General features: G+C 46.0%; 1 protein-coding gene across 1 annotated transcript; it reads left to right on the top strand.

Annotated features, from left to right (window-relative positions):
* The first annotated feature begins 221 nt into the window (after positions 1 to 221).
* LOC143766810 (uncharacterized) lies at positions 222 to 9,032 on the top strand. Its single transcript, XM_077254776.1, has 4 exons — positions 222 to 898; positions 2,271 to 2,376; positions 3,662 to 3,882; positions 7,915 to 9,032. The coding sequence occupies exons 1-4, from the start codon at positions 667 to 669 to the stop codon at positions 9,030 to 9,032; spliced, it is 1,677 nt and encodes a 558-aa protein (XP_077110891.1). The 5' UTR covers positions 222 to 666.
* Positions 9,033 to 11,185: the final 2,153 nt, after the last annotated feature.

The following is an 11,185-nucleotide window of genomic DNA, read 5'->3' on the forward strand; positions in this document are numbered from 1 at the left end:
TCAAAATTTGAAAATTTCGAAAATTTCAACATTTTAGTTATATTTTTGTTTTTTTAACAAATAAATGCTAAAATTATCGACCTAAATTTAATACTGATATGAAGCACAATCTGTCTAGAAAAAATAATCTCAGAACCGCTAGGATCGGTTGAAGCGTTCAAGAGTTATAACCTCATAAAGTGACACTGGTCCGAATTGCAAAAAATGGCTCGGGAATTTCGGTCAAAATAGGCTCGGGGCTGAAGAGGTTAAGCATTGAAACTCCTTACGATTCTGACACAGGGCCTGGAGAATGATCTTCGCCATGTGGCTTCGCTCTACCATTCACCCCAATAGGACCAAACACCACTCTCTGCAGCCAATGAGTGGCCACAGTTCCCTAGGTTGATACGCTATCGACACCACCTGCTGGGACCCCCCTGCAACCATCTTCCGTAATGGTGGCATTTTGGAGGCAGAATAAACAACACTAATGCGCCTTAAAATGGTAGCGGAATCACAGCGGGTTTGAGGAAGCAAAATTTGGCACATGTGACCTTATACTCCCATCGTTAATTTAATAAGTGATCATCACCCCTCCATCTTATATTGACTCCAATATTTTTTTTTTTTTCAGGCAACTTAGGTGGTGTTCTGGTACAGATTGTGACATCCTTGTGAGAAGAAATGGCTGAAAACAAACCAACATGCACAGTTTGTGCCAAGACTTTTAATCAAAAGTCTAGTTTGAATGTACACATGAGGAGTGTTCATGATATGGAAGTGGGTTTAGGGGGGCCTTTGGTGTGCCCCATGTGTGACAGCAGAGTCCAATGTTACGAGGATCTTGCAGGTCATATGGAAGAGAAACATGGCATGCCAATGGAAAAAGAAGAACTAGCTTTTGCCTGTATGGAAGGTAAGACTGCTATATCTATATGGACTTTCTAGATCTATTGAGTATATAATCTGTATGTACATGTTCATATTTTGTTGCCAATGGCTATGCTTGTGTTATTTTGTCAAATATCAAGTAACAAAAATTATTTACAAGAAAAAGAGAAAATGCGAGGCTGCACTCACCAATCTTCATTTGCAGGTAAATTTATTTAGAAGAATCTTCACGGCATCGGGGGTGAGTACATACAGGGAAATGTGCAAGCGGAACGACGGCCGTTTCGCACCTATCCGGCGCTTCAACCGTTGAAGCGCCGTATAGGTGCGAAACGGCCGTCGTTCCGCTTGCACATTTCCCTGTATGTACTCACCCCCGATGCCGTGAAGATTCTTCTAAATAAATTTACCTGCAAATGAAGATTGGTGAGTGCAGCCTCGCATTTTCTCTTTTTCTTGTGCATCACATTGTAAGTCTCTGAGGCGCTGTGCACCCGACATCTCAGGACCAGCTGTGACAGACTAAGTTCTTAATTCATACAAAAATTATTTACTTCAAACTGTCCTGTGTGACAGTATGTTCTAGCCGTGCACTACAGTGCTCAATCACACCTATTATAAACATGTTTGTAAGCAAATAGGGTGCCGTCACACTAAATGACCCTCCAGTGATAACGAGCCGACCCCCGGTTGGCTCAGATCGCTGGAGGGCCGTTTTGTAATGGCTGTATTTACTATGTTAATGCATTAACATATCAAGCACCGCAGCAAGATTGCTGCCGTTCTGGGCATGCCTCCGCCCGGGCCGGTGATTCTAGTTACCGGTCCAGGCGGTCCCGCAGCTTCACCATCACCGGTGGCAGATGTGGGGAGCTCCAGGATGTGACGTCCGGTTCTGTGACCCGGGGTGCTGTTCCAAAGCAGTAGCGAGCAGGGCCCCGCTATGGGGATCGCTGCTCGCTGTTGCTAATACCTGTCATACACAGCGAGGTGACGGGTGCCAGCCAGCAACGAAATAAGGTGCTGAACTTTCAGCAGTGAGCAGCAACCTCACAGCGGGGGCCTGCTCGCTGCTACCTGTCACACACAGCAAGATCCCTATGGATCTTGTTGTGACGTCACTTTTTACAGCGAGATTGTAGCGATCCTGCTGTGTGTGATGTGGCCTTTACTCCAAACAATACATTATTTGTAGCAGTTGCTCATTCAGACTTTTTTAATAGTCTGACTATTCACCTTGCAAAAAAGCATGAATGCATCGGTTGGGTTGTGGCAAGGGGTGACAAACTGTATAGGTATTGAAACAGTATTGCTCATAGCTTAATATTTGCTTCCAGTATCATATAAACACTGTAAATGTCATACTAAGGGTATTTATAATATTTATTTCACTTTAGATTTTAAAGCCTGGAAGAAGAAAGAAGAAAATGAAAACCGATCACTATATGTGAAACACTCCGCATCAAAACTGCTCGCTAATGGAAAAAAGAGAACGCTGTTCCGGTAACTACATGAGACGATTAATTTGCTGATGTGTTTAAATTCCAAATCTGCCAGCAATTGTGCATTTGAAAAACCTGCTGCAAGAACAGCGGCATTTGTTGCGATTTGTACATGGAGTTGGTGGAGGTGTTAACTTTGAAAACCAGCTTGGAAACCAGCATTTCTGGTGGCCAGGCAGCCGACCCGGATGTACAACGCTGCAATCAGATTAACATCTGTTTGCAGCATTTTGCATACAAAGCAATTTGTACAAACCAATATTGCAAATGTTTCTCAATGCTTTTTGGATTATCACTCCATCATGGACTTAAGGCCCCGTCTCACATAGCGAGATCGCTAGCGAGATCGCTGCTGAGTCACAAGTTTTGTGACGCAACAGCGACCTCAGTAGCGATCTCGCTATGTGTGACACGTACCAGCGATCAGGCCCCTGCTGTGAGATCGCTGGTCGTGTCGGAATGGCCTGGACCGTTTTTTGGTCGTTGAGGTCCCGCTGACATCGCTGAATCGGTGTGTGTGACACCGATCCAGCGATGTCTTCACTGGTAACCAGGGTAAACATCGGGTTACTAAGCGCAGGGCCGCGCTTAGTAACCCGATGTTTACCCTGGTTACCAGCGTAAATGTAAAAAATAACAAACAGTACATACTCACCATCTGATGTCCGTCAGGTCCCTTGCTGTCTGCTTCCCGCTCTGACTGACTCCCGGCTGTAAAGTGAAAGTACAGCACAGCGGTGACGTCACCGCTGCGCTCTGCTCTCACTGTACGGCGGCACTTAGTCAGAGCAGGAAGCAGATGGCAAGGGACCTGACGGACATCAGATGGTGAGTATATACTGTTTGTTTTTTTTGGTAACCAGGGTAAACATTGGGTTACTAAGCGCGGCCCTGCGCTTAGTAACCCGATGTTTACCCTGGTTACCCGGGTGCTGCAGGGGGACTTCGGCATCGTTGAAGACAGTTTCAACGATGCCGAAGTCGTTCCCCTGATCGTTGGTCGCTGGAGAGAGCGGTCTGTGTGACAGCTCCCCAGCGACCACACAACGACTTACCAACGATCACGGCCAGGTCGTATCGCTGGTCGTGATCGTTGGTAAATCGCTATGTGAGACGGGGGCTTTACATTACAAAATGTGTTGCTCTATGTAGGTATTTAAATCAATGTTGAAGACATAATTTGTTTAAAATTAGTTATCAAGTGTTTTTGTTTTCTCACATATTCCTCATGTATTATATAGTGTGCTTTATACACCAAAAAGATTTATATAATTGATATATTTCAGCTGCAATAGAGATGGTTCATACAGGTCCAGAGTTGGAACAGATCGTAAGAAGAAGTTAAAATCACAAGGGTCATGTAAGATAGAAGCAAGGTGTCCATCTTTTATCATTGTGAAAGAAGGAGCTGAAAATGTGAGAGTTACATTTTATAAGCGACATGTAGGCCACAGCATGTCTTTGGGACATCAAACGCTGTCTAGAGACGACCGCACAGAAATTGCTGGTAAGTGCGAGGCCCTATTCATATACAGTATATGTGTGTGTGTATATATATATATATATATACTAGATTAAGGCCCGATGCTATCGCATCGGGAGGGCGTTGAAATGAACAGGTGCCCTAGAAATAGCCGCTGAATAGTAGTCCTTTCTCTAGAAAGGAAGCAGTTGTTTCGGTATTTATATGGTGTGTACGGTGGCTCAGTGGTTAGCACTGTTTATGGTGGCTCACTTGTTAGGACAGCATATGGTGTCTCAGTGGTTAGCAGAGGTTACGGCGGCTCAGGAGGAGGAGGTGTGGGCAGGAGGGGTGCGGGCAGGAGGAGGAGGGGTGCGACAGGAGGAGGAAAGGTGCGGGAGGAGGAGGGGTGCGGGCAGGAGAAGGAGAGGTGCGGGCAGGAGGATGAGGGGTGTCTCTCCCCGGTGTCTCCTCTCTTTTCTCCCCGGTGTCTCCTCTCCCCCCCCCCTCTCCTCCGGACTTCTTACCTGTCCCGAAGGCCCCCGCCAGCTCCTGCACGGTCCCACCGTCTCCCTGTGTCCTGTCGGTGTCTCCAGAGGTCTTCTTTTGCTGAATAGGACCTGCTGTGATGTCACAATCATGTGACAGCCTGTTAACATGGTGTAACCGGCGGTCACGTGATTGTGACATCTTGGCAGGTCCTATTCAGAGAAAAAATACCTCTCCAGGCCGGTGTGTGGCAGCTCCAGCAGCTCACCCTGGACACAGGAGGATCTGCACACCGGAGGAGGTGGCGGCAGAGGAGCGTGGCCGGTTGAGGTGCGGGGGCTTCGGAGCAGCACAGGGGGAGGGTGGGGGCAGACAGATCTGGGTGGGGGAGGAGGAGGGAGCAGCGGGGTCGCTTCAGGTGTGTTTCACCAGCGGGGGGGGTAAAGTGACAGTAGCCCCCCCCGTCGTCCGAATGGTATCAGCGGCTCCTAAGTGGCGACGGATGTGACGTCACAAAAATAAATAGGAAATACAGACGGAAGTTCACATCCGTGATTATTATATAGTATATATATATATATATATATATATATATATATATATATATATATATATATATATACAGATATATATATATATATATATATATACAGTGGGGCAAAAAAGTATTTAGTCAGTCAGCAATAGTGCAAGTTCCACCACTTAAAAAGATGAGAGGCGTCTGTAATTTACATCATAGGTAGACCTCAACTATGGGAGACAAACTGAGAAAAAAAAATCCAGAAAATCACATTGTCTGTTTTTTTATCATTTTATTTGCATTTTATGGTGGAAAATAAGTATTTGGTCAGAAACAAAATTTCATCTCAATACTTTGTAATACATCCTTTGTTGGCAATGACAGAGGTCAAACGTTTTCTGTAAGTCTTCACAAGGTTGCCACACACTGTTGTTGGTATATTGGCCTATTCCTCCATGCAGATCTCCTCTAGAGCAGTGATGTTTTTGGCTTTTCGCTTGGCAACACGGACTTTCAACTCCCTCCAAAGGTTTTCTATAGGGTTGAGATCTGGAGACTGGCTAGGCCACTCCAGGACCTTGAAATGCTTCTTACGAAGCCACTCCTACGTTGCCCTGGCGGTGTGCTTTGGATCATTGTCATGTTGAAAGACCCAGCCACGTTTCATCTTCAATGCCCTTGCTGATGGAAGGAGGTTTGCACTCAAAATCTCACGATACATGGCCCCATTCATTCTTTCATGTACCCGGATCAGTCGTCCTGGACCCTTTGCAGAGAAACAGCCCCAAAGCATGATGTTTCCACCACCATGCTTTACAGTAGGTATGGTGTTTGATGGATGCAACTCAGTATTCTTTTTCCTCCAAACATGACAAGTTGTGTTTCTACCAAACAGTTCCAGTTTGGTTTCATCAGACCATAGGACATTCTCCCAAAACTCCTCTGGATCATCCAAATGCTCTCTAGCAAACTTCAGCCGGGCCCGTACATGTACTGGCTTAAGCAGTGGGACACGTCTGGCACTGCAGGATCTGAGTCCATGGTGGTGTATTGTGTGTTACTTATGGTAGGCTGTCATGGTTCCCAATGGCAGGGGAACGTCAGAAACATAAATAAACGGACGAGCTCTTGGGTGATGGAATCTCGAGCTGACCGTGAGCTAAATCTACCACACAACTAATAGTAGCCGGGGGGCGTGCCTACGTTTTATCCCTAGACGTCTCGCGCCAGCCGGAGGTCTAACTAACCCTGGTAGAGGAAAAAACAGACCTGGCTTACCTCTAGGGAAATTCCCAAAAAAGCAGATAGAAGCCCCCCACATATAATGACGGTGAGTTCAGAGGAAAAGACATACACAGCATGAAGGTAGATTCAGCAAAGAGAGGTCCACTTACTAGATAGCAGAAGGATACAAAAGGGGACTTCACGGTCAGCTGAAAAGCCTTTAAAATACCATCCTGAAATTGCCTTTAACTCATGTGTTAACTCATAACACCGGAGTGGCAATTTCAGCCCACAAGAGCTTCCAGCTACAGAGATTACATAACTGTAAACTGGACAAAAATGCAAAACAAATTAAGGACTAAAGAGTCCAACTTAGCTGATAAGCAGACTAGGAGCAGGAACATGCAACCGAAAGGCTCTGGTTACATTGATGGCCGGCAAGGCAATGACTGGAGAGCAAGATTAAATAGGATCCTCCAAACTACTGATGGGAGCAGGTGGACTGAGACCGCAAAGCAGACACAAGTCACCAGTACCACCAGCCACCACCAGGAGGAGCCCAAAAGCAGATTCACAACAGTAGGCCTTGTTACATTGGTCCCAGCTCTCTGCAGTTCATTCACTAGGTCCCCCCGCGTGGTTCTGGGATTTTTGCTCACCGTTCTTGTGATCATTCTGACCCCACGGGGTGGGATTTTGCGTGGAGCCCCAGATCGAGGGAGATTATTAGTGGTCTTGTATGTCTTCCATTTTCTAATTATTGCTCCCACTGTTGATTTCTTCACTCCAAGCTGGTTGGCTATTGCAGATTCAGTCTTCCCAGCCTGGTGCAGGGCTACAATTTTGTTTCTGGTGTCCTTTGACAGCTCTTTGGTCTTCACCATAGTGGAGTTTGGAGTCAGACTGTTTGAGGGTGTGCACAGGTGTCTTTTTATACTGATAACAAGTTTAAACAGGTGCCATTACTACAGGTAATGAGTGGAGGAAAGAGGAGACTCTTAAAGAAGAAGTTACAGGTCTGTGAGAGCCAGAAATCTTGATTGTTTGTTTCTGACCAAATACTTATTTTCCACCATAAAATGCAAATTAAATGTTAAAAAAAACAGACAATGTGATTTTCTGGATTTTTTTTCTCAGTTTGTCTCCCATAGTTGAGGTCTACCTATGATGTAAATTACAGACGCCTTTCATCTTTTTAAGTGGTGGAACTTGCACTATTGCTGACTAAATATTTTTTTGCCCCACTGTATATATACACACACACTTGAGTATAAGTAGAGGCCCCAAATTTAACCACAAAAAAAGTGGTAAAACTTGTTGACTTGAGTATGTTTGGAGTGGGAATTGGGCTCCTGGGGGGTCTGTCTGCTGCTCCATGTAGCCAGCTGCAGCCCCCGGTCAAGTTCTCCCTGTAGCCAGCAGGTCCCATCTTTAGCCAGCAGCAGGTCCCCCCTTAGCCAGCAGTGCTCCCCATTAGACAGCAGTGTCCCCCATAGCTAGCAATGTTCCCCATCGGTGTTAAAGTTTTTGGCTATACAGCCTTCATAACACACTTTCACATGTAGGAACCAAACGACCCATGCCATCTGCCTTCTCCAAGTGAGCGCCTCGGCTGGCTAGCAACTCATGATAGATAGATATATATCCAATTGAAATACATTTGATGGCATGTTGCTTTACATGAAAGTAGTCATACATGCAGAAGTAGATTACTACTTAATGGTCATTGAATATAAAAAATGAAAACGATTTACTCATTTTTAAAAAATTAGTGTTTGTTATTGAAGTCACATTGAATTAGTTGAAGTATAACTGTTCATTGGTTAAATATTCATCTTTCATAGGACTCTTGGAATCTGGAAGACCGCTATCAACCATCCTTGATTTAGTTCGAGATAGTTGTCTTAATAGTGAGCATTTCCAGCGTATTCATCTTCTGACTAAAATGGACATGCGCAATATAACTACAGAGTTCAATCTGAAAAAGGATCGTCTCCACCAAAATGATGCCATCAGTCTTGAGATCTGGGTGAATTCATTTTTAGAGGGTAACATGGACTATAACCCAGTCGTCTTCTACAAAAGGCAGGAGGAGTCAGATAAGACGGTGGTGGGATCTCCACATTTAAATGATGAAGATTTTTTACTTGTCATCATGACACTGTATCAAAAGAAAATGTTTTTAGAATTTGGAAGTGACATTATTTGTGTGGATGGCACTCACGGAACGAATGGATATGATTTCCAGTTACTAACAATATTAACTGTAGATGAGTATGCTTCAGGATACCCAATCGCTTTTTGTTTCACAAACAGGAAGGATACAATTGCATATAAAAGATTTTTCCTTGCAGTTAAAATGGCTAATTCGATGCCAGTAAATTATGTCTGCAACATATTTATGAGTGATGATGAGCCCGCATTCTTGAATGCCTGGGAGGAAGTGATGGGTCCTGTAAAGCATCGCCTGCTTTGCAGTTGGCACGTAGACAGAAACTGGCAATCCAATGTCCATTCCAAAATAAAGTGTCACAGTAAAGGAGTGATGGCATACAAGGTATTACATTTATTGCAAAAAGAATGTAATGAAACTTCCTTCCTCCAAAAATTACAGCTTTTTCTCCAAGAATTAGGTGAAGATGAAGATACCCAAGAGTTGGCTAGATATTTTCGTGCAGTTTATGCTAAGCGACCTGAAACGTGGGCATATTGCTATAGGAAGAGCCTTAGAATAAATACAAACATGTATCTCGAATCCTTTCACAGAGTGTTTAAACACATGTATTTGGAGGGTAAAAAAATAAAACGGCTGGATAAGTGTGTGTCGGCACTAATGAAATTTACAAGGAACAAAATTTTTGAAAGATTGATTCGAAAACAAAAAAAGACACCTTCTCATCGACTTAGTCAAATGCAAAATTCACACATAGAGAGCTTGGCAATTAAGGTACCGTCACACTAAACGACTTTATAACGATATCGCTAGCGATCCGTGACGTTGCAGCGTCCTCGCTAGCGATATCGTTTAGTTTGACACGCAGCAGCGATCAGGATCCTGCTGTGCTGTCGCTGGTCGCTGAATAAAGTCCAGAACTTTATTTGGTCGTTTGATCGCTGTGTATCGTTGTGTTTGACACCAAATGCAACGATACCAGCGATATTTTACACTGGTAACCAGGGTAAACATCGGGTAACTAAGCGCGGGGCCGCGCTTAGTAACCCGATGTTTACCCTGGTTACCAGCGTAAAATGTAAAAAAAACAAACAGCACATACTCACATTGCGTCCCCTGCAGTCTGCTTCCTCCTCTGACTCAGCGCCGCAAAGTGAAAGTGAAAGCAGCACAGCGGTGACGTCACCGCTCTGCTCTCACTGTACGGCGCTCAGTCAGTCAGGAAGTGGACGCAGGGGGACGTGAATGTAAGTATGTGCTGTTTGTTTTTTTTACATTTTACGCTGGTAACCAGGGTAAACATCGGGTTACTAAGCGCGGCCCTGCGCTTAGTTACCCGATGTTTACCCTGGTTACCAGGGGACCTCGGCATCGTTGATCGCTGGAGAGCGGTCTGTGTGACAGCTCTCCAGCGATCAAACAGCGACGCTGCAGCGATCGGCATCGTTGTCGTTATCGCTGCAGCGTCGCTTAATGTGACGGTACCTTTAGCAACAGTATGATTGTAGTACATTCAAAGAACGCAGTCTTTGAGGTGCAGGCCTCAGATTTAAAACATAGCTATGTTGTGACCAAAGAAGAGGTGACAGAGTGCAGCCGTAAAAATGTCTGCCCTTTAACCTGTTCTCTTTGCCAGATCTGCGTCCACATGTACACCTGTACTTGTGTGGATAACTTAATAAAAGGAAACATTTGCAAACATATTCATGCAGTTGTGCGGCTGGGTTTAACAGAGGACCCCGAAATGCTTACCATCACCCATGCGGAGACCACAGAAGCCGATGAGTTAATGGCAGATATTTTAAAGTTTAACGTGCCTCTTGATTATTGTACATCTTCACAGAGGCAATCTTTGATTAGTAGCTCTGAGGTTCTGACCAGTTGCTTTAGAGTTAATGAGATGTCCGCAGACACCATTAACCCCTTCCCGACCCATGACGCCTATGCGGCGTCATGGAATGATCTCATCCCTGCAGATCGGGTGAAAGGGTTAATTCCTATTTTACCCGATCTGCAGGGAGAGGGGGAGTTGTACTTCAGCCTAGGGGGGGGGTGGCTTTGCCCCCACGTGGCTACGATCGCTCTGATTGGCTGTTGAAAGTGCAACAGCCAATCAGAGCAATTTGCAATATTTCACCTATGAAAATGGTGAAATATTGCAATCCAGCCATGGCCGATGCTGCAATAGCATCTGCCATGGCTGGAAATCATGTTCTGGCCCCCCCCACCGCCCCCGATCTCCTCCCCAGTCCTCCGTTCTGTCCGGTACCCCCCTCCGTCCCCCTGTTCGCTCCCCCGTGCTCCTGTCTGCTCCCCCGTGCTCCTGTCCGCTCCCCCCGTCCTCCGATCCCCCCCCCTGTGCTCCGATCCACCCCCCCACCACCCCCTCATACTTACCGAGCCTCCCGAAGTCAGTCCGTCTTCTCCCTGGGCGCCGCCATCTTCCAAGATGGCGGGTGCATGCTCAGTACGCCCGCCGAATCTGCAGGCTGGCAGATTCATTACAAAGTACATTTTGATCGCTGTGGTAGGTTCTACCACAGCGATCAAAATAAAAAAATAATAAATAACCCCCCCCCCTTTATCACCCCCATAGGTAGGGACAATAATAAAATAAAGAAATTTTTTTTTTTTTTTCCCACTAGGGTTAGGGTTAGAACTAGGGTTAGAACTAGGGGTAGGGTTAGGGGTAGGGTTAGGGTTACGGGTAGGGTTAGGGTTATGGCATGTGCGCACAGAGCGGATCGGCCGCGGATCCGCAGCGGATCGGCCGCGGATCGGCCGCGGATCCGCAGCGGATCGGCCGCGGATCCGCAGCGGATCGGCCGCGGATCCGCAGCGGATCGGCCGCGGATCGGCAGCGGATTGGCCGCGGATCTGCAGCGGATTGGCCGCGGATCCGCAGCGGATTGGCAGCGGATTGGCCGCGGATCCGCAGCGGA

Source organism: Ranitomeya variabilis, chromosome 4, assembly GCF_051348905.1.
Source record: "Ranitomeya variabilis isolate aRanVar5 chromosome 4, aRanVar5.hap1, whole genome shotgun sequence".
NCBI classification, from domain to species: domain Eukaryota; kingdom Metazoa; phylum Chordata; class Amphibia; order Anura; family Dendrobatidae; genus Ranitomeya; species Ranitomeya variabilis.

Coding starts and splice junctions, on each gene's coding strand:
- LOC143766810 (XM_077254776.1), top strand. CDS start 667: ATGGCTGAAAACAAACCAACATGCACAGTTTGTGCCAAGACTTTTAAT. Junction 899..2,270: donor AGCTTTTGCCTGTATGGAAG/GTAAGACTGCTA, acceptor ATTTCACTTTAG/ATTTTAAAGCCTGGAAGAAG. Junction 2,377..3,661: donor AAAAAGAGAACGCTGTTCCG/GTAACTACATGA, acceptor GATATATTTCAG/CTGCAATAGAGATGGTTCAT.